General features: G+C 40.0%; 2 protein-coding genes across 4 annotated transcripts in view; one reads left to right on the forward strand and one right to left on the reverse strand.

Annotated features, from left to right (window-relative positions):
- The window catches only part of LOC127153371 (NLR family CARD domain-containing protein 3), a 269389-nt gene that overhangs the window by 33949 nt on the left and 211130 nt on the right, over nucleotides 1-24310 (forward strand). The window lies entirely within an intron of this gene.
- On the reverse strand, nucleotides 926-22711 carry mxi1 (max interactor 1, dimerization protein). Of its 3 annotated transcripts, none has more exons than XM_051095534.1 (6): nucleotides 22399-22711; nucleotides 20111-20213; nucleotides 16061-16090; nucleotides 6122-6236; nucleotides 4799-4988; nucleotides 926-3501 (listed from the first exon to the last, which is right to left on the reverse strand). In XM_051095534.1, the coding sequence occupies exons 1-6, from the start codon at nucleotides 22616-22618 to the stop codon at nucleotides 3341-3343; spliced, it is 819 nt and encodes a 272-aa protein (XP_050951491.1). In that variant the 5' UTR covers nucleotides 22619-22711; the 3' UTR covers nucleotides 926-3340. The 3 variants fall into 3 exon arrangements, with proteins under 3 accessions (XP_050951491.1, XP_050951490.1, XP_050951492.1); XM_051095533.1 differs by having other exon boundaries at nucleotides 926-3504; nucleotides 22399-22709; XM_051095535.1 differs by lacking the exon at nucleotides 22399-22711 and adding an exon at nucleotides 20356-20799 and having other exon boundaries at nucleotides 926-3504.

Below are 24310 nucleotides of genomic sequence, written 5' to 3' on the forward strand. Positions count from 1 at the left end.
ACAATTTTGATAATTAACTAGGCTAAAATATAGCATTGTGCATTGTGCCTACACATCTGCGTGGGTGCTAGAACCGTTTTCATGTCGTGCTTGGTAAGCATGAGAGATTGTAGACACTTTAAATAGAATTAAAATTTGAGGGTATTGCGGAAAGTTTATTAATAAATATTAAATAATTTGAAATACCCCAGGTTTATATAACAACAGAGATATTAACACAGTGACAACTCTGAACTATCATAAATGACCGCCAGAGGGCAGCAGATGATTAACAATAATACAATTTCTATTCCTTCCACATGATTTTTTTCTAATTATTGTTTTGAGATGGTATCAACAATGTATTAGAAATATCCATATTCTAACCATTTATTTCTTTATCCACCTTTTTTTTTCCTTTAAGTATGGGCCACTTGTAAATTTCATGGATCAGGCTCCCTTCTCATCCACGTCCAGTTATTTTTAGCTGTTCAAAACAGCAAATTGGTGTTTTATGTTATTTTAATATATTATCTTAATTATGACCACACTGGTTTGTAGTGCAAACTGTTTTATAGTTTATTGCACGTTGTTGTTCTCGTTATTTTCCTGTAGCGGATAATGAACCGGAAGTGTCGCCCATAAGCTTACTTCCACGTTGAAGAAAAAGGTGGATAATAAAAAAATGCAACATCAGATTTCTGGGTGCTCAACAGAAAACAATATACTAAGTTAGGCCCCTAGATGGCGCCAAATGAAAAGTGATTCATTTGTTTTCTGATATCACGTCACCCCCAAACTGCAGATGCACATAGCGCTAGACAAAATGGCTCTTGTATTTTCTCAAAATAGTTCATATAAATAATTATGTATTTGTGTGTCAACACTAAAACGTCAATACTAAGATTTAGGAAGAAAATGAAGAGAGACATGAGGCATTTCCTGATCTTTTTTTGACAATCTTGGTGTTTATTGTAAGTATTGCATTTTAACTCACAGCTAGAATCAGAGTGCATGTTTACAAAGAATGGCCACAAGTTCATCAGGACCTCTGTTCCTTCCGGGTGGAAAAGCTTCGCCTTCAACAGACCCTTTTCCCCGAGTCTCTTTGACAAAACACAGATGCTGTTTCAGGATCCGTTTAGCATTTTTATTTTCCTCCGGAGCGACTGAGATCAGAGACGTAAAAGAGCTGATCCCAGACCAGCACCACTTCTCTTGGAAGTGTCCTTGAGGATCGGTGGCCTCAACAGGACACGGTCCATTCTCGTCAAAAAAATTAAATTAAATAAAACAAAACAAAAGCACTGGCATCTTCGTATGGGCCCTGGCTTTAAATAGTGCAGATTCATAAACCAATAAAACAATATGAATGAAAAGGAGAGACAAAAGACAAAAGCAACACGTCCGCCGAGGAGGACGACAATAGAGGTTCTTGTCTGTGGTTTGGCCAGGTGTTTATAAAGCACCGCTGAGTTCGGTTCCAACGCATTCGTCCGCGCGACCAAAACAGTTTGTTCTAAACACAATGAATTTACACCCGACTAAAACAGTCAATACTAAAACTCTCTTAACAGGGGTGAGTACAACTACTCCACACATATGGGCCGTTCAGCAGCCAAAAGCATTTGGTTGATGCTGGATCGGGACACCTAGCAGATGTCCGTACTGCTCTATTGCAGGCAGAACGTTTACAAATTGGCTTTAAACCGCACTAAAAAGCAGCTCTGCATTTGGGGAGGAAATATAAAATAAAATAATAATAAATCACAGACCGAGTGAGTTTAGAAGAGGGGAATGCCATCAAAGATCTGACGAATGAAATAAGTTAACCCTTTCATCCGATTTCGGATCAAGGGGAGAAAATAAATACAACGTGAGGAAAATTAATCAAATTTGCTTCTTCTCACACAAAATAAAGAAATTAATGAGTTAAACATACAGTACAGCGGGAAGCAAGAGTTCGTAGCGCTTCGCGCCGATTTTTGGCGCGCTTGCGCCGCTCACTCCACGTCCACAGCACACGACACTAGTAGTGGAATGCCTTTCAGCCTTAAAACAAATAAAATTCAGAACAAAAAAATCGAATAAATAAAGAGCGCCACTCAGAGTAAGCATGCCTTGAACAGAGGTCCACGCTTTGGCGTCCCACCGACCACTGCCTGCGGTCACTAGTTCTTGTGTGTCCGATTTTAAGTACTTCAGTGTGTTGGTTTAGTTTTAAAGAAAGTCGTAAAATTCCTCAGGCAGCCACAGAATTGAAACTACTTACGTTTCATCCAGCATAATGAACAAATAATACTGTCCATGCCACCGCAAAAGACTCTCAAGAGGAAGATAGTCAATCTTTGCAAAAATATAATTTAAAATGCACAAAACACAAGACATACAGCAACAGAGGCAATTTCTACCCATGGGCAACTACCTTTTTTTCAACTTTAATTTATTAAACTATTGTATTTATGTACAAAAACGAGCATGTTGGCGTTGCTCTTTTGGACGGACACAAGCGTTGTGTCTCAGGAGTAGGAGTGCTAATGTGTTGATCTGACTACAAGAGTTTATTGCTTATTTCTGCCAGGAGAGACATCTAGTTAAACACGGGGGGTGGATATTTCTCTGACGTGGCGCCAGTTCTACGGAGGGCTCTACGCGGTCGAGTGCAAGATCGCTGGGTTTTAGCTGCTGCGTGGAAGGTAGCTCCACGATTTAATGCACCAAAAATTCCCACAGCCATGGGATTGTTGTTTTTCCGTCGTCTTTGATGAACGCAGTAGATCTTTCTGCTTTATTGGTTTCGTCACGTAGCACCAATGACAGTCCTTGTCGTCGTTCAGCAGCGACGTTAGAACCAGTAGACCAGATAAGGAGGAAATCAACAGGTTGTGTTGATATGGCGTTGCGCATGTCAGGTGATCCAATTTGGCTGGGTTTTGCTGAATGTTTCACTAGTGACCAGTTCACGACCCATTCATGTAGAGAATTAACAATCGGGGTTTGAATTAAAACGTAACATCTATTTTTATACATCTTAGCTTTCCTTCGGAAAAAAGGGGATTTAGATAATGAAAATTATCAGAAAAGTCTCTTATTCAGGAATAAAACCATCTATTAACCCAATTAAAATCACAATCACAGATTGTTTCCGTCTTATCCATATTCTCTCAGATACATTCACCAACTTAAAACAACACATCAGGCATTCGATAGGGCGGGCGGTGTTCTGGTCACCTGACTTAAATAAGAGTCTCTGATTGGTCGAGGAGGGAAAGGTGGCTTGGAGGCAGGACTCATCTCGAGGGCTGGGATAGTGTGTATGTGTGTGTGTGTGTGTGTGTGTGTGTAAAAGGGGGAGCTCGTTTTATGAGCTAAAGGCCAGTTTGATGCTGCAGGAGGAGTAGCCCTCATCGCTGGCAGTGCTCTGTAGACTGCTGTGGTCGTCCAGATCGCTGGTGCTGGCTGTGCTGACGCTGTCCAGCTCTCCGTGAGAGAACTCTGTGCTCTCCACGTCCACCTCCATCTCTTCTGTGTCCAAAGAGAGAGTGAAACAAAGTCAGACAATGTTTTCATAGTGTTGTGTATCACATCAGGTATGTCACATGAAGTGGTGAAAAATATCTAGCTTGGCAATAAAGACCGATAGAACAATAGACAAAATGATAGATAGAACGTTAGAATGTTTGATAAGATAGAACATTAGGTAGAATAATATATTGTTAGAACAATTGAACAATAGATAGATAATAGAACGATAGATTGATAAATAGATAGACATGGATAGACAAAGCAAGACTAATACACTGGCAAACAGATAGATAACGACGGACAGACAGAACAGAACAATAGAATGATAAACAGAACGACAGATGAACGACAGATAGATGATAGAACGGTAGATAGATAGATAGATAGACAAAGCAAGACTAACAGACTGATTGATAGATAGACAACGGATAGACAGATCAGAAGAATGACAGATAGAACGATTGACAGAACAATAGGTAGATAGATAGACAGACATAGATAGACAGACAGATAGATAATGACAGATAGACAGAACAATATATAGAATGAAAAATAGAATGATAGAATGATAGATGAATGGCAGATAGAACAATAGACAGAACGTTTGATAGAACGATAGATAGGTAGAATGACAGATGGACAGACAGATGGACAGATAGATAGACAAAGCAAGACTAATAGACTGATTGATAGATAACGGATAGACAGATCAGAACGATAGAATGATAAATAGAATGACAGAACGGTTGACAGAACAATAGGTAGAACGATAGAACAAGATAGAACGATAGATAGAGAGACATAGATAGACAGACAGATAGATAACGACAGATAGAACAATGTATAGAATGAAAAATAAAACGGTAGATAGAATGATAAACAGAACGATAAATAGATGATAGAACGATAGATGAATGACAGATAGATGATAGAACAATAGATAGAACGTTTGATAGAACGATAGAATGACAGACAGATGGACAGATAGATAGATGGACAGATAGGTAGATAGATAGATGATAGGCAGACAAAGCAAGACTAATAGACAGATAGATAACGACGGATAGACAGAACAGAATGATAGATAGAATGATAAATAGAACGATAGACAGAATGATAGACCGATAGATAGAACAATAGATAGATGATGGATAGAACAATAGAACGACAGATAGATAGATAGATAGACAGATAGACAGACAGACAGATAGACAGACATTGTTAAATATATATATATATATATATATATATATATATATATAATGTATAATAGATTAACACATGAAGCTCCAACCTTGGTCTGAGTCGGAGCGGTCGGATCTCTCGGAGCAGAGGGTGGAGCCTACACTGTCAGTGCGTATCCTCTCGCCCTCCAGCACGCCCCCGCCGCCCCGCAGCAGGTCCAGTCGCCTCCGGAGGTGACGCTGCTCTCGCTCCAAACTCTCCAACTGATGCTGGGACTTACGCTCTGCTTCCTCCAGTTTCTGTGGGAAGACAAAGAACGGTGACTCACAGATAATTGCGGAAAATCACTAAGGGCACGTACATAAAGAATTCACGTGTAATCATTGGGTATTACAGCTAATGCATAAGTAAAAGCATGTTCGGCGCTACAAGACCTTTAATTTATTTCATCCCTTTTTATCACTTCAGGATTGGGAAATATTGCAAGCCAGATTCAAACCTGCATTGACTACAAAAGCATTCATTAACATCATGCTATATGAAATAGCAGGGCGGGTGATTTAAAGAGGTGTGTTTTGTTATGCTCATGTGAGTGATGGATTTGTTTACTACAATTCTGAACCCAGTTCGGATCAATAATCCCTCCACACATGACTTTTGTGACCTTAAAATACATTACGCTAGAACAATACAGCATGACCCCCAGCTACAACCACACACACACGCATATGCATATGCACACACACACGTAACTGGTTGGGACAGCTTAACCAGTTATGAGGGGAAAACCAGCAGCACATCGGAATGAAAGCCAAACTGAAAATACTGGGTTATTATCAGATACATATTTTCAACAATAGAAAGTATCTGTCTGTAGTGCTTGACATATGTTTAACAAAAAAAGCTCTAAAGGCATAGAAACTGATTCGTCATATTAAGGGACGTGGCTCTGCTTACAAGAACCTGTGCCTGTTTGAACCTTGTGACTGTTTAAACGTGTGGATGTTAATAAGGTGTAGTCTTATATGTATAATAAGCTTTTATTTGCCTACTGATACAGAGATTCATCTCACGGGAATGAACATTATTTTTTTAAATACTGTTAATGTTGTGTCAAGCTTTTTTTAATGAAGAAATAATAAATGATAACAATTGAGATGAACACATGATGAAAAAAAATAATAAATGACGCAAATTTCAATAAAAATATTGCACCAGTGTTATCCATATGCGGTGTTGTTGCAAAAATTAAAAACAAAACGTCACGGGCAGAGACAGGTGCAACAGGATGAGTAAATGTGGCGAGTCAAATTCGAACTCATACTTCCCACATGAGCACCATGGCTCAATGTGTCAGAGCACGTGCGCAAACCACTAAGCCACAGCTCCGACATCATTTGCTTAACTTAGGAGCACCTCTCAAGTGTGTTACCTTTATGTGTGCTTTGGCCTTGTTGAGCAGTCCCAGAGTGGTGTGACGGCTGCAGTCTGGTCCCAGCGGGATGAGAGCCTTCAATCGCTCCAGACACAAGCGAAGGTGGGCTCGCCTGAAACATGACACACAGAAACATCAGCCTCGTGCACACACGTAAATGCACACGCCCTGGAAAAACTCAATGAACTTGCTGTACCTGTGTGATCTGACCAACAACTTACGAGGCAACACCTCATTCTCTAGCTTTAAGACAAGGCATGCACACACACCCACACATGCCACTGACTACTCAAAGATTGTATTCTAGGAACTCAACGTGCTTGAGGTTGTAGATGCTTCCTTTCTGATGCAAAACAGACCTGGGTCCAACGCTGTTTTTAGCTTTAACGAAAACTAAAAATAAGCTCCTTCAATACTTGAAATGAAATAAATATTAAGAAAGGCCAACATGAATAGATAGATAGAACGACAGGTAGACAGATAGACAAAGAGAAAACGATAGACAGATGATAGATAGATAAATGATAGAGTGAATAACAGATAGATAGAACGACAGATAGACGGAATGAACGATAGATAGAATGAGGGAACGAGAGAATGACAGAACGATGGAATAGATATAGATAGAATGATGGATAAAGATGGATACATAGAACGACAGAATAAGAGAACGAGTGAATTATAGATAGAACAGAACAATGGATAGATAGAACACTAGAATGATAGAACAATAGATAGATAAAGATGGATAGACAGAACAACATAATGAGGGAACGAGAGGATGATAGATAAAGATGGATACATAGAACGACAGAATGCGAGAACGAGTGAATTACAGATAGAACAACAGAACAATGGATAGAACACTAGAATCATAGAACAGAACGATAGATAGAACAATAGATAGATAAATAGATAAAGATGGACAGACAGAACAATAGAATGAAGGAACGAGAGAATGACAGAATGATGGAATAATAGATATAGATAGAATGATAGATAAAGATGGATACATAGAACGACGGAATGAGAGAACAAAAGAATTATAGATAGAATAACAGAACAATGGATAGAACGATAGATAGAATGTTAGAACGATAGATAGAACGATAGATAGAACGATAGATAGAATGAGGGAACGAGAGAATTATAGAATGATGGAATAATAGATATAGATAGAATGATAGATAAAGATGGATACACAGAACGATAGAATGAGAGAACAAGTGAATTATAGATAGAACAACAAAACAATGGGTAGATAGAACACTAGAACGACAGAACTATAAAATGATTAGGTAGATAGATAGAATGACAGAATGAGAGAACAAGACAATGACAGATAGAACCAAAGAAAGACATTTTTATTTAAAGTACTAAAATAAAACCTTAAAAAAACTATATAAAAATACTATAATACTAAAAATATACTACAAAAATGACAAAACCACAAATTACTAAAACTTTGAAAAACTATCTAATTCAAAATACCAACAATAACTATAATAGTATATCAATGATACAAAACACTGGTGTCCAACACCCCTTAAAAACACAAGCAGACTCTGTCTACTTTTTACTAGCACACGTGGGCATGAGTGTGCTTGTGTATGAGTGATCACTATCAGCACGTGTCTCTAATTGTGTTATGGAAGCTTTTCAACTCTTATTCCGTTTGCATTCCACCTTATCGCCAATGAAGATGGCTGCTCTCTTTCTTTCACACACACACACACACGCACGCACGCACGCACGCACGCACACACACACACACATACAAAGTCTGTCTGGCCTGTGACAAAGGCGGTAGATTTATCACAAGCCTTATCGCTCTGTCTGAGCACCACCGAGAGGGCACTGTTATCAGGACACCCGTCTTAACACACACACACACACACACACACACACACACACAAGTTGCAGACGCTCCAGTGTCTGCCTCAGTGTGTGGACATTGATTGATCAACCTGGTGCATTAATGGCTACAGGGGGCAGACTGGTATTTTAGACATACTTGTAGCTCATACAAATTACAGCACAAGGCCTCTAGTTCATCTACACCCATTTCGCATTACAACCCCTTCACCATGGCGACCAGATGCAAACCAAATATCTTTAAAGTACTTCTCACGCAATCTACATATCATCTGTCTCCAGACATGACAGTGTCGCGTCACACACTCCAGCAGCGCTGGCCAGGAAGGCCGTATATATGTGCGTGTTTGCTTTCGTCTGTGTAATGCGTGATAAATGACTTCGTTTCAGTCAGCAGACAGAGATCGTGCCAAATAACAATCACTTAGTATGTCGTCTCGCAGGCTAAGTGAAAAACAACTTTATGACAACATACATTAAACACTCCAGTATCTGTGGTATCTGAAAAGATGGGTTGCATAATGCGAGAAAACAAAACAGAAACCAACGCAAAAACACACAGACAAAAGCTAGACGTAACATGGTCTAGGTAAAGTTATTTGTGTTTCAGTTACTATGAATAACAGTGCAAATGACAATGCATGTGCAGTCAGGTTATGTAATACAGATAAACTTTGTCATGTTAGCTTTGATGCAAAATCAAAATTAGAAGGAGGCATGCTACCCTCTTAAATAGGTTCTTTATTGGCTTCAGTGAATAACTTTCCACTGAGCAAATGGTTATTTATAGTGGAAAACATTCCAGGTTTTTTCTCCATATAGCGGACTTCAATGGTGGCCAATGGGTTGAAGGTCCAAACTGCAGTTTCAATGCAGCTTCAAAAGGCTTTACACGATTCCAGCCGAGAATAAAGGTCATAGCTAGCGAAACGTTTGCTCATTTACTAAAAAAATTAAATTAATATACTTTTTAACCACAAATGCTCAGTGATACTTCAGTTCAAAAAGGTAGGGTAGGGCAAAAAAATCCATCTCATTTTCTCCTTCAACTTTAAAAAAAAAAAAAAATCGCCCAACATTGTTGTTTTACCTTTTTTGTAAAGGGCGTTTGACTTTCTTTGCACATTTGCTTTGTAAACACTGGGTCGGTACTTTTGCCTAAGTCACACGTGACCTTTCCAACGTGATTACATAATGTGTGGAGTCCAGCTAGTGCAAGACAAGCATTTGTGGTTGTAAAGTATATAAATGTATTTTTTTTTTTTTTAAAGAAAATGACAGATTGTTTCGCTAGATAAGACCCTTAATCATCAGCTGGGACCACGTAGAGCCCTTTAAAGTTGCATTTAAACTGCACTGAAATTTGGACCTTCAACCCCTTCAACTCCCCATTGAAGTCCACTATGTGGAGAAAAATCCTGGAATTTTTTCCTCAAAACCTTCATTTCTTTTTGACTGGGGAAAGACAGACATGAACATCTTGGATGATTTTTGGTGTGAGTAAATTATCAGGAAATTTTTATTCTGGAACTGAACTAATTCTTTAACTACAATGCCTTCAAATGCTGCCTCTGTAGGCAGTTCATTTGGTTTTGGAACAGCGTAAATGAATGACCCTTGATAATCGTGGGTGTGCAGAATCTGTGCTTCAAAGCTGCAAGATGAGTCTATTCTTCTGGTCGAGATCTGGCACTGGTAGAAGATGCCAAGTTTTGTACTCCTCTGCATTAGTCATATAGAGAACTCTACAACTCGGTTTAATAATAACTCAAATCAAACGTGCCTCTTACGTTGGAACATGTTCAGACCTGCTCTCTCTTACACCCCGAGCAAGAATTTTATTATGACAAAACATCTTCGCATTTCCTTTAAATGACTCATAAAAATAAACACACACACTCGTAGTCAGGGCTGTCAAGATCGTAAAATGGCTGGATTACATTTCATTATCAAACAAACAACTGCATTCATGTGGACTTGATAGATAGATAGATAGATAGATAGATAACATGAAATCCTGTCCTTTCTGTTTTCTGATGTGATGGGGGGTTTATTAGGGGTCGAAAACACATGCTTGCCCCAGATTCTGCTTAGCTTATTGGTAAATAATGAATGGAACTGGTATAATGCTATGGTTCTGACATGGTAACATCAAGGTCAAGAAGGGGTCCACACCATTCGAGCACACTCTCGAATTATAATCTCCATCAAAAACAAAATATGTCGGCCAAAAGCCTCGTGGTTAGTGCGCCGACATACAGCACAACTATGCTTGTGGTGACCAGAGTTCGAATCCCGTCTCGTGGCTCTTTGCTGATCCCACTCCCCTTTTGCTTTCCTGTCCACTCTATACTGTCTTGTTCAAGTAAAGGCCAAAAATAAAAAGCCAATAAATATATCTTTAAAAAAATAATAATAAATATACAACACATTTTCCCCAAAAAACAACATGTAAAAGGTGTGCAGATTACTTACTGGCATGGCTATTTACGTGACAACACAAACTGCATCCTCTGTGAACCAAGGATCTATTTATAGCAGCATGTGCATTTAATATAGATGAAACCTAGGCCCATATGATGGCATGGAGTCACCGTACAACAATGCACGCACACCAGAAACGTCAGGGTTTTTTCCTACGGATTCTCCCGTACTATGTTTTGCTCCATTGCCTCACATGATGCCTTTGAAGCATCGCGTCATATGGCAGGGTTATTGCACACCACTGCACAGATTACGGAGCGAGAGCAGGCTCTGGGTTCTCAAGCTCTAGTTCGGATCTCATCAATAAAGCAGGACTGACATCTTCATCTGGGTTACCAGCTTGTTTAAGCCTTGTTTTATTTAAAGGTTTGGCCACGTGCTTCGTGATGTCACAATGGGCGAGCGTGGAGACGTGTCCCCATCAAATCAGCAACAGTCCCGAGCTCTCGAACAGCTCTCAGATTAAACAAGAGCGGCATCCTCCCCCACCACGTAAACACACACAGATGGGAGACCATTATTGGTGCTAGTCCTCCGTTCTCATGTAATCTGTCCAAAAAGTGGACGAATGACATTAAAGAGATGTACCAACCTAAAAGCAACATGCACTCACGCTGGGAATAAAAGCAACCTTCAAATGTGGGCAGAGAACGAGGGAGGGAGAAGGAGGGAGAGATGGTTGCAGATGTAAAGTTAGAAGGTGGGGGTAGTCAGGATAGAGAGAATGAAAGAGAGATGAATAAAGAGGTAGGAGGAAGAGAAAGATACCAGTACAGACAGACACTATGACGGCACTCTATGTAAACATGCTTGCAAACAAAGAAGCCTTTGAGCCATGCATGGGGTGAACCAATGACAGCTTATTGTATGACACACGAAGGAGGGGTGGATGTGCAAAAATACACGTTTTCAAAATCGACTAGTAGGTGGGTTGCCTGCATAGCTAGTCGACTGACTAGTCTTGTTCAACATCAACAGAGCTAAAGTAATGGAGTGGGCTACTTGGACTACTTTTAACTTAATCCACATCTTGAATGCAATTCTCATGGTAGGATGCTCAAAAAAAATATCAAACAAATGGAAAAATGTGGATGGACTAGTCTCACTTCCAGTTGTCTAGTCAGTTGTTGTACAACTCTAGTCAACCATTGAGACCAATCCCTAGTAGGGGGAGACAGAACAAGACCTACATCAGGCTTAGGATATACCCTTGCTGCACGCCTGGTTAAACACGTACATAAACACGCATTACTTGCAGAGCAATGGCTACAGTCCATAGAGAAATAAACGAGCATGTACGAATTCAGAAAGTAACAGCTGTGGTGGAGCAAGGCCCACTCTGGCCCATCAGTAACACATGGATTAGTTCACACGTGCTGAGCTGTAATCTGCTCCGCACAGCCCAGACCAGCAGACCCCACTCACATGCCCACAGAGTTTGTGTGTGTGGTCATGTGATTGCTGCCCCCATCCCTAAAGCTCCTGCAGATGGCTGTGTGCATGGAAAACACAGATTCTCTATTGTACCGCTCACTATTACGTGGGTTTCAATTGGCCAGAAGGTTGTGGACACTGGATAATCTAATAAACGTGAGGTGATCCCAAAAACAAACGGGACGAAATCAGAAAACACAAACATCACCAGATGTTTGGATCACTCCACACTCTCTCAGAAAATCTACTCAATCCACTTTATTTCCCCGGAAGGATGCCTAATCCAAACACAAAAAAATACACACACAGCAGTGGTGGAAGGGCAAACAGCCATAGGACTCTTCGGTAATCAGATCAAAGGCCATGACACACAAAGCATAGGACTATGGGTGCAGATCAATGTGATTGGTTATGACTGGTCGACCTTCGGGGGCTCCGCCAATTGGATGGCCAGATAGTATAGCTATCTCCCACTTGCAATTACGATTCCCTAGGCCAGGCCTAACTCAATATATGACACTCTGTGGTAGGCCTCAGGGCCGTAACCACCACAAACATTGGGGAGGACATGTCACCCCAATGTTTTGGCCATGACACACAAAGCAAGATCAATATGGTTGGTTATGATTGGATGACCTTCAGGGGCTCCGCTGATTGGATGGCTCTGTGGTATTTCACTTGCCATGATGATTTCCTAATCCAGGGGTGCCCATACTCAATCCTGAAGGGCCGGTGTCCTGCAGAGTTTAGCTTCAACCCCAATTAGACACACCTGAAGCAGCTAATGGAGCTCTTACTGAGCATACTAGAAACTTCCTGGCAGGTGTGTTGAGGCAAGTTGCATCTAAACTCTGCTGGACACCCAGCCCTCCAGGATTGAGTTTGGGCACCCCTGCCCTAGGCCAAGCATACGTAAATAAATGACACTCCATGGTAGGCCAATGCCATAACAACGAGAAACATTGAGGAGGAAATGTCACCCCAAGGTTTCGATCAGTGGTTGACCAACAATGTTTTTTTTCAATTGGTCTTGCCAATCTTGAATGTCTGGTTGCCAGGCCTGCAAACGGTCATACTTTGACACAGTGTAGATACAAACCTTACAAACTTCAACATCAGGTTTTAAGGGTGTTGCTGGTGACATTCAACTGACTATGTCAATCGGGAACGTTACCTGCTTCCTAAAGTTCAGCCTGCAATTCAAGAATTTGGTTATAGTATTAAGGAGGAGTCTAAAAATGTTGGGTGTGGATGTATAGTAAGGTTTACAATGCCATCAAGGATGTGGGTCTGTTTATGTGTTGTTTCTGTAACCTTATCCAGTAGTAACCATGCGTGTTGCATTTGAAGCAAGATGAAACATGGTGTTCCTTTACAGAACACAGTAAATGTGGGGCAAGGCAGAGCACCAGCAGCCTCTGAATCTCAAATGTCCTCTGCTATACTCTTCCGACATAACCCAAAGACTGCCACAGGGGCGTGTGTCCTTCCTGACTCACCCAAAACACCCAGAGCATTGTCAACCTTCCATAGCATGAGTGTGCATCTACGCGTGCATTGCGAACATGCCCTGGCACGTGTGCGAGTCGGCATTGCTTACTTGACCAAAGATCACGCTTCCTAAGCTGCTTTAGCTGGCCAAGAAAAGCTTACAAGGCATCAGGTCAGAGAGAACAGCCAGTTCTGGTTTCCCTTCCAGGGGTTTCCGGAATTCCCAGGGGAAAGCGGAATGTTCTGACTCCAGCTTCCTCTGTACTCCTGTAGACAACTGGGAGGACAACATGTAAGGTCATCGGCAGCGAGTTCTCGAGGAGAACACTCTGGCTATGGATGACGTTGTATCTTCTGAACGCATTTTATTTGAAATGATTATCTTTGCGGGTGGAAGTGTGTTGTAGCAAATCAACCCGAGCGCCTCTACGTTCTGAAAAGATCTTTTCTTAGGACCGTTGATCTATTTTCAGTAAGCCAGCTTGGCAGCTTTATTTCTGAGCCTTTGCATTCTGACTGTCAAACACTCCACGGCCCACACATCCACGACAACGTGCTTAACACACAACCAAACACCCTCGCTTTCACACACCAGATAATTACCAAACACATACCCATAATTGGAAATGAAATCAGTGATTTCATGTCAATTTGGCATCCTCCTTAGCTCATAGCACATTTGACATCCGAACTCTGAAACCAAACCCAAGTTAAGGAAATTGAGGCTCACCACATATGTACAAAGGCATCATAAGATCAAACGGCGGCATGCTTGCATGAACACACGTGTGTTATCTGTATACGTGTGGTAGCTTGCAAGAGGCCGGAATGTGGTCACAAGGCTTTCATCTCCTTCCTCTTCCTTTCTCACATGCAAAAACATTGTGAGCTATCTTACATCTTCATCAGACAGAAACTGCATGTGATGCCTGACAAAAAATGGTCACTGCTTGCCACCTGGGACTGCAGTAATGCTTTGGTAAGCAGGAAACTGTCTTCTGCTTCCAGATGAGCCACTCAAGGCTCAAGTATTTTGGTTTATCACGGCAGAGAGTTGGAAGGGATGCATTACAACTTTGATCTGGAAGGGATTTCAGGTGCAAAACTTAAAATTATAGGTGTCCTATCTTTGAGAACTTTCAAAGTCATGTGGAGTCAGGGGTAATATGGTTTGTTGTCGGGTGTGGCTGCTGACTGTACCTTCGTCATGTGTTGTGTAATATTTATTTGTGCTGACAGTAAAGGCTGTCCGACAAGCCCTGTCCTCTTTATCTGCACCAAACCCATACAACCCCATGCCAGCGCACTGACAACCCTTCATATGTGTAGACATTATCTGAGGAACCCAGCCGGTCTGGGAGGAGATGAGTCTATGCACACATACACATGGTGCATTTAAAACTATTCAAGTAAAACTGTGTGCAGCAAAGTCTTTGTCCAACTTTGGACAAGCTTCCTGTCTCACCCATGTCCCATCCAAAATGACTGGCAAGCAATTAGACGTAACACTCCATGACTAAGCTGTGCTTAAGAAAAGTTAATAGAACTCCAGGTCTTCATATAGAGGGTCACAAAGGAGTTCCTGTTAGTCTAGACGAGAGTTATTTTCAGTCTTTGAAGTGGAGCCTCCAGTATTTGCGTGCACAGAGCCTAAACAGCAGGCCCCGCACTGTCGGTGTCTAATGCCTATCAGATAAGCACTCGTGAGACCAGAACATACAGTCCATCACATTAAACACACACGCACATGGGTGGTGATTTCAAAGAAAAACACCACCCATGTGTTAGGGACATTTCAAAGAAATCACACTTGCATTCACCTAATAATGTACACCTACAGTAATAACTGGTTTCCCTTATGTGAACTTCCTATTATGCAAATGACATTGTGAAAGAAGGGACATATCAGTGCATCTCTGGTTTCTGCTGTCTCCCTGCACTCTGGGTGGCAATCTGAAACCGAGGCTGCAGTAGCTGTGCAGGACTGAGGGGCGGGTGAGCCATGAGGAGAGGGAATGCCCTTAGATTAGCAGAATTGGGTCACCTCTTACTTTCACTTTAAGTTACCTGTTGCTGCAGGGACAAGCTGAGGACAACTGTAGGACAATTCCTCAGTGTTTAAAACTTACTGTTGGCCTGATGTAATGCCATTTTAATTTTTTCACATTATGAATTTTAAAAAGTAGCACCAGTACTTGAGGTGAAGGGAAAAATATTATTCCTCATGATGCATAACCATTGCATAACTTGTCTGATAGTGTTGTTGACTGCAGTCTTTTCTGCAATGACAAATGTACACTATCCCCTCACACAGTTTTTACTGACACTTACATGCCTACGCTCTACAAAAAAAAAAAAAAAAAAAAAAAACCATGAAGGAAATACAGCAACCTAACCACAAAGCTTCAACTTCCAATTTTGATTGTGAATAAAAGACTGCAATTCATCATTGTTTTTTTAACTAGAACATACTAAACAAGAAACTAAAGAACAAGAACCTAGTCTCACATTGGGACACAAATACACACATTTTTAGTACCTATGTGTAATCTTGACAGTTCACCTGCATTTTCAAGTCATGGTGCTTATAAAGTTAAGGCAACACTATCATTCTCAGTATTAGGGTAAAAAAATAACTTAAGTTGTACTTACCGGTTTTTCTCCAGCTCATTGTGTGTAGACCTATAAAACAAAACAGAAGTCTGAATAAGCAAACATCAACTTGTTTGAGAGACTCTGTGGTATTAAGTGCAAGATTTTCATCATAACCCTCATCATAAGCATAAGCTAATTTCTCGAGCACTTATCTCCTGAATTAAACGTCAGCTCTCATCGTGAGATCAGAGCACATGTATGTGAAAAAAAGCCTGGCCGCTCATAAAGAACAAGGTTATGCGTCATTAGAGGTTCCAATGGATTTACTAATTAATCTTTATTGGTGGGCTGAACCAGCCACAACCAATCCAGTGGCTCCAGAGGGAATTATAAAGGCTCCTCTAAATGACCCACATGTCACTGCAAGTCTTTGTTTGCAGCGAAAAGACAGAGAAATGAAGTGTGCGGAGCAGAGAAAGCGGGCACAATGACCAGCCTATATGGGAGCACGTGAGAGAGCTCTCCTCTTCGTACAATGAGTGAGTGCCAGTGGACGCTCTCCCTCTCTCTCGCCCTCTCTGAGAGCACGAGTCAGTGTTATGTTAATAATGTAAAGTGAATCAGCCATCCCCCTAAGAGGCTCTTTGTGTGGCAACATGCTGAAAGCTTTTCCAAAGCTCTAAATGGACGGCCGAACTGGTGCATGGCATTGCCGTTGCAGGAGCAGCAAGACGTGGCTGCGGCGAAGGCCTACATCTCCGTGGGTCATGTGACCACTTCCTTTTATTGGCGACTGTTAATACCGAGATCATGTTTTCAGGCATCCTGTAGCTGACCTTATGGTATTGCCGCTTTTGCACGGGAGGATGCTTGCGAGCTCATGGGGGGGAGGAGGAATGGAGCAGGTGAAAAAAAAAAAAAAAGGAACAGTACGGCTGTTTTCAGTTTTGTGTGACAGGATGTGTAGTGTCGAGAGACATGCACGCTAGGAAAAGTCTATACAAATGGGACCGTTTTTTTTTTTTAATTTTTGAATTTCACACTGTAGTGTGTTTTAGGGTTAAAAATGTATGTAAACATAACAGCAAAACTGCAAGTACATTTTTGTTACGCTGGCATATTCTGTAATTAAGTGTGAAAATGTTATATTTTAATGCTCAAAAATGCGGGTGGCCCAATGCATACAGAACAAACAACGAGGATCCCCCACACAGTTCTTTAAACATATATGGAAAAGTATTTTTTTCCTCACAATCTTTCCACCATCTCAGTTTTAACTAAAGCAGCCTGAATGAACTCTCTCCTCAGGAGACACACACAGGCATGCCAGATGATCAGATAGTGTTTCCTTTACATTCCCTCCATCAGTGCTCGCTTTGTGTACAGTAACACAGACCTGAGATCAGTCATCAAGATGTCTGTTACTTAGAAATGCAGTGAAACAAAACAGACGGAACTCACACAACACTAAACATTCTCACACGCACACTGTGTCTGGAAAAAAAAAAATGGCACCTAAAAATGGTATGTTTGGTCCATGCAAAACCTGTAGCTAGATGGCATTTTGATAAACTCAAGATAGCAAGATAGCATTTATGGTCAACTTAAACCTGTAAATACATGGAATTGTTAGTCAACAAAAAAACCTGTAGCTAGATGGCATTTTAGGTTAAAGCAAAACCTGTAGCTGACAGCATTTTTGATAAACTCAAATTCTGTAACTAGAAGTCATTTTTTATCAACTCGAAACCTAGACAGATGCCATTTTTTGTCAACGTAAAACCTGTAGCTAGATCGCATTTTTGATAAACTCAAATTCTGTAGCCGGATAACATTTTTTGATAACTCGAGACCTGACAAGTTTTTGGTCAAAGCCATTTTTGGTCAATTCGAAACCTGTAGATACAGTCAAGGTCAAAAGTTTACATACACCTTGCAGAATCTGCAAAATGTTAATTATTTTACCAAAACAGGGTACGGGGTTTACACCCCTGGCTCTTAATGCATTTTTTTTTATCTGAAGCATCAGTAAGCATTTGAACTTTCTGTAATAGTTGCATGATTCCCTCATTTGTCCTCAGTGTCAAAAGATGGATCTCAAAATCATGCAGTCATTGTTGGAAAGGGTTCAAATACACAAAAATACTGAAAAACCAAATAAGTTGTTGGACCTGAAGAATTGTTCTTAAGAAAAGCAGGCAGTTTAAGTGTGCAGGACAAACAAGGGACTCATGAACAACTATCACTTCAAAAAAAAAAAAAATAAATAAATAATAATAATAATAATCTGTGGATCATTCAGGTAACAACACAATATTAAGAATCGAGTATGTAAACTTTTGAACAGGGTCATTTTTATAAATTCAACTATTATTTTCTCTTGTGGACTATATGTAAACGTCTTTTATGTGAAATATGTTATTCAGGTCAGTACTAAATAAAAAAATAACATGCATTTTGTATGATCCCTCTTATTTTGGTAAAATAATTAACATTTTGCAGATTCTGAAAGGCGTATGTAAACTTTTGACCTCAACTGTATATGCCATTTTTGGTCAACGTAAAACCTGTAGCTAGACTGCATTTTTGACAAACTCAAATTCTGTAGCTAGATTTTTTTTTTTTTTTTTGTCAACTCGAAACCTAACGTAGGTGCCATTTTTGGTCAACAATCTGTGGCTAGACAGCATTTATGGTCAAATCAAAAATTGTAGATGCCATTTTTGGTCAATGTAAAACCTGTAGGCAGATGGCATTTTTGTTCAACTCGAAACCTACAGACAGATGCCATTTTTGGTCTATTCAAAATTGCAGCTAGACTGCATTTTTTTGGCCAACATACAACCTAGGAAATTCCCTACAGTGACAGCTATTTTGGGAATCTCAAAATCTTGATAACGACCTACACTGACAACATTTTAGGCATTATAAAACAATGAGTTATCTACCTAGATGGTATGTTAAACATAAACCTAGCCTTATGAAAATTAACCATGGTATTATTATAACGAAAGTGTAGTAAACCATGTTATTTGGTAGATTGATTACATATGTATAACCATAGGTTTACTACAAATACCATGGTTAATCTATGATTAGTGTACCAAACCCATGGCTAATTTGTGTATTACTATAGCTTTTGGCTTTATTTATTAAACCAAAGTTAATTTTCACAAGAGTACTTAACTGTCTACCCAGCTGGCCATTCTGGGCATCACAAAACCTAGTAAGCTGCCTACTTGAATGAATTTTTTGTCTACCAACATAACATTTTTGGCATCACAGACACCATTCAACAAATAACCTTTTAATAGACAGTTTAAAACGCCTGTTGTTGTATTTTCGGTTTGTTCCCTTTATCAAATCGACATTTAGCGAAAAAAGACCGGCGATAACTTTCCAAAACATGTTTTAGAAGAAGAATAACGTGGAAAAACGATTTAATAAAGACGCCTCAGGCTGTTCACCTTGGCAGCCTGAAAACAACAGTTGCTGTAAATAAGAGCCGTGAGTTCAAGGGTCTGGGGCAAAATTAAAGCACTCCTGTCGTGAGAACTTAAAGTGCAAACTAGTTTGTCTTTTGTTTTCCACGAACTGTTTACCAGACATTAGCCGCAAACGCGTCAAAATAAACAGAAGATATCGACACTGTGCAGACTTTCGGTTCATACGAAACGAAACCCAATGGCGACCATAGGCGAAAACAGGACGTGAGTTTTCGCACGGTCCCTAACCTCAACGCTGCAGCAGTCCCGTTTGACAATCAGCTGATGAGAGCTCCCCTCCCCCAAAACAAATCAAACAACAACAAAATGACAAAACACCTTCTTTTAGACGCTAAAATGCCAAGTTCATATACCTTAATATATACCTTGTTATATTTACATAAAGCATTTAAAAGTTTACAGTTTTTAAAAAACGAAAACAAGTTCTATGCGACTGGAAAATGAGCTAGAAAATACAGTAGCAATGATTCAATCTCATATTAAGCAGCGACGAGTCCTGACAGATGTCACGGCAGTGTGATCAATGCACACGTCTCTCTCTGGCTTTTCTCCAGGAGTTTTTTCCCCCTGTCGTGGAAGTAGAGTCAGATCATGTGCTTACCTGTTGTGGTTGTTGCTGCACTTTTTATTTCGGAGTTTCCTTTGTCTCTGGTAGCTGGAGTGCTGAATAGACGGAAAGGTCGAGGCATATCCGTGTTCACTCTCTGAAAAAGACACCGCAGAAACGTGTCACATCTCTGATCACACAGCAAGTCCCTTTAAACACCTCATGCGCTTCAAAACACAGCCAAGCCACACGTTAACCTGACTGACAGGACAGTTTACATGTTATAAATATCAATGTACCTCTTTCTCTTCTTTCTATATACTCGGCTGCTTCCAGTAACCTCTGGATATTCAGCACAGCAGTCATCGTCTGAATAAATCTAGATTGTGTTGCTTTTTGTTTTGATATGTGATCACGATGACAGCTGTCGCGTAGCAAAACGCAGCATTGAATATCCTCCGACGATTCACTTGTTTTGTGTTTTTTTGCTTCTATTTGCCAAACCGTCGACTCGAGGTATTTCCTACTCTGTTGCCAAGCTAGTTACAGGAAACGAAGCACAGATAAAACATCCGATGCCTGAATATCAAAGTAGTAAAAGTGCTTTAAGAAAACAGTCGAATACAAAGTGTACAAAATGAATAAAAACAGGTACAAAAGAGTCCCCGAGAACCCTGCCTGCGAAGTCCCTGGTGCTTACGCTCTTTTCTCCTCCCCCAGTTTGTTTACCTACTGTTTTAACAGCTGAGAGGATAGAGACCTCAGCGCGGGGAATTATGGGAAATGTAGTCCTTCACCCAAACGGCCCCTTCAACTCGATACGGGCAAGCTGATTTATGATTATGCTATTACATAGTAACAAAACAACGTTGCTTCGATGGTTAAATCTATCTTTAATATTAGTTTATTAGCGATTGTTTCATATTTCATACATTTATACTCAAATAAGATATGTACCTAAGAATATATAAACCAAAACAATCATAAAAAAATGAAAAACAGCCGTTATAAAATCCAGTTTTCCCACAAAACTGTGCACTCCAAGCTAATAACAATTTCAACTCGAATCAGTATCTATTTATGCATAATCTAATTTGATAAGTAGTCATGTAACAAGCGGAAATTTGTAAAACCTGCTTGTTAACGATAAAAATACGTTTTAACACTCTTTTCCCCTTTTGATACTGCGCACTTCAACTCCCACAATCCCTCACTTCCAGTGCCGTTTAAGCCAGGCCCAGCAACATATGACATCACAGCCCCGCAGCGCTGTGATTGGTTAGAGGCCCTAGTAAGCGTCCGCCAACGCAACACGCTCTGGCCAATCAGAGCAGCGCAAAGTGCGCCATGTGGATGTCATGTGAACACACCCCCTAGGAAACAGGAAGGCAAATTGAAGAACTCTTTTGAAGTAGATATATGCAGTCTGCATATAAAATCTCTGATTTATCTGGTGTGACTCGGGTTTGCTTTAAATCGCGATGAATAATAATGAAAACAAATGGAATGAGAGCGAATGGCGAAAACGTGATACAAATCTAATGTGTCTGAAGTGCTTAATCTGTCTTTATATTAGTTTATGAATAAACACAACCAGCCTTGTACATTAACATGAATATTTGAATGCCAAATAGATGTTACAATTTCGTATCTGGACAAAGCACAATGTAATGCTCAAACAAAAACAACTTCATGATCAAATGCCTTTATTTATAGGATAAACGTTTATCATACATACACTGTTATATTAGATGCGTAATAGGTGCAAATTACAGTCTACCACAGTAAAAGGTGACGTCAGCGTGTGTACTGTGCCAGCAAACGTTGTTTATTTATTTATTTATATACTTGTTTATGTTCCTCGAGAGAAAGAGATGGCAAACAGCCTGGCATGTCTCTTTGGCGAACAATGCCAGGCTCTGAACAGACAGTACATGCCAGCTTGGGACAGCCAGCCTGCGATTTGGGACATTAAGTGCGCTGCAGAGGGAATTATTCACCTGTTTTGTGTCTCTGATACGTGAAATGAAATATAGATTTGGCGTTATATGACTTTGTGCAGTTAAAAATAGCCCTTGGGACAATTACGTCTCTGCACTGTGTGTATTATAAAAATGTTAAAATATAAAAAGGTCTCCTTTTACATTTGGAAACTTGATCCTTTAAAAGCACTGTGGCTGTGCGTCGCATATCGGGGCACATTGCACATGTTCCTCGTCTACTTGGCTGATTGTTCGTTGAACTCAATCCTTTGTTGTCTGAGTCTATTGACAATGAAACAGTTTGCCTGCATTACGCAAAGGAGTCGAAATCACTCACAAGTGCACTATAATTTCACTTACTTCCATCCTTCCTCTCGGCGCTCTCAATGTAACGCGCAGCCTCCAATAAAACTTGTACATTTTTCAGGAAAGTGTTTATCATGGAAGAGTCTGTGGAGTTGAAGACGTCATTGAAAGGACAAGTAGACATCTCAAAATCTTGCTGATCCAAAGATGCTTCAGACTCCAGAAATAAGTCTTCGGCCTTAACCTCTCTTCCTTGCCTCTCGCTCCTCACCATTTTGTTCCCGTGCTGTGAATATGGTTGGAATTGAAACTGTATGTGAGTTATTGTGCTGTGCTGCGCTCACTGGATCTACTGAATAAATGAGGGGAATGTAATGGATGAGGAGATAAAAACACTTCGGCATTCCCCGGGTCCTAGCGCCCGCTTCGTGCTGGCCTGTCAAGTCTGCAACTTACCCCCCGAACAATGACGTCATCAACCTCGGCCCGCGCCTTCATAAAAACGGTTTTTGAGAAAATATATAAATTAACGCTGAGAGAAACATACGCAGTTAGTTTTCTTGTAAGCAAATAAAACTTAGCTGCGCTACATACTTTCAGAATACTAGCATACACCGTTTAGCAAAACAAACAATCAAATCGCAAAATATACTTGCGTTTAAACAACTACTTCGCAACTGATAAAAAAAAGTTAGTTTTATATAATATGAATGTAATTCGCACTACATTCGTAATGTTTTCATTGTCATTTGGTCTACAGTGTCAATAACGCCGCCTCAGCGCCATTCACAAATGCTCTTCAAAGGCCTCATGGGATAGTAAAGCATCCACTGAATCTAGTTGAAAGTAGTAAGCAATTCAGAAACTTTTTGCTTATTGTTTTACAAATATTGTGAATTCGGACATTCTGCTCTGTTTATCGACTACTATATAGTATGGAAAGTATGCAATTTTGGTCATACAAAGCATTGCTAAGCTACAAAAACAACGCAACGCAACATGTTCCCTATTTATGAACATTTAAAGACTTTTTATGGTTCATTAACTTTATTAACAACTCAAACATGCAAACATGTTACGTTTTGGTTTGATTAGCAGTCTAGCTTTTTGTCACGTCTTGGTTTAAAGGAGCGGTTTGTTCTGCTGACTTCAATTCATATTCACGAATGCAGGAGACTGAAAATGCGAGCTCGTGAAGAATTTACACTGCTTCAGTTTTGGTGAACTCTGACCTGCAAATTGATACATCACAGTGTGACTGCTTAGCGAAAACTAAAATAAAAACCACAAAAATAATTTGTTGTAAACTCAACTGAGAGTTTTAAAGTCTGAATTGTGAAATATAAACAGAATTGTAGATAATCAGAATTGCAATATAAACTTACAATTGTGAGTTATAAAGTCAGAATTGTGCAATATAAACTCACAGTTCAGACTTTTTTTTCTTCAGAATTGCGTGATATAAACTCAGTTGCGAGTTTTAAAGTCAGAATTACAAAATATAAACTCAAAATTCGTATTTTTTTCTCAGAATTGCAATATAAACTCACTATTGTGAGTTATAAAGACAGAATTGTGCAATATAAACTCACAGTTCAGACTTTTTTTCTCAGAGTTGCATGATGTAAACTCAGTTGCGAGTTTTAAAGTCAGAATTGCAAAATATAAACTCACAATTGTAACTGTTTTCTCAGAATTGTGTGATAAAAACTTGCAGTTGTGAGTTATAAAGTCAAAACTTAGTTAAAGTCAAAAATTAGTCCAACATGTTCCCTATTTATGAACATTTAAAGATTTTTATGGTTCATTAACTTTATTAACAACTCAAACATGCAAACATGTTACGTTTTGGTTTGATTAGCTGTCTAGCTTTTTGTCACATCTTGGTTTAAAGGAGCGGTTTGCTCTGTTGACTTCAATTCATATTCACGAATGCAGGAGACCGGAAATGCGAGCTCGTGAAGAA

This window comes from Labeo rohita, chromosome 22 (assembly GCF_022985175.1).
Source record: "Labeo rohita strain BAU-BD-2019 chromosome 22, IGBB_LRoh.1.0, whole genome shotgun sequence".
In the NCBI taxonomy this organism is placed as follows: domain Eukaryota; kingdom Metazoa; phylum Chordata; class Actinopteri; order Cypriniformes; family Cyprinidae; genus Labeo; species Labeo rohita.

Excerpts from the sequence above, each read along its gene's own strand:
- mxi1 (XM_051095533.1), bottom strand. The coding sequence starts at position 22,618 with ATGGTGAGGAGCGAGAGGCAAGGAAGAGAGGTTAAGGCCGAAGACTTA. Across the intron at positions 6,237-16,060 it reads AATGAGCTGGAGAAAAACCG|GCGAGCCCACCTTCGCTTGT; the intron begins GTAAGTACAACT and ends GTCATGTTTCAG. Across the intron at positions 4,989-6,121 it reads AGGCCAAAGCACACATAAAG|AAACTGGAGGAAGCAGAGCG; the intron begins GTAACACACTTG and ends GTCTTCCCACAG.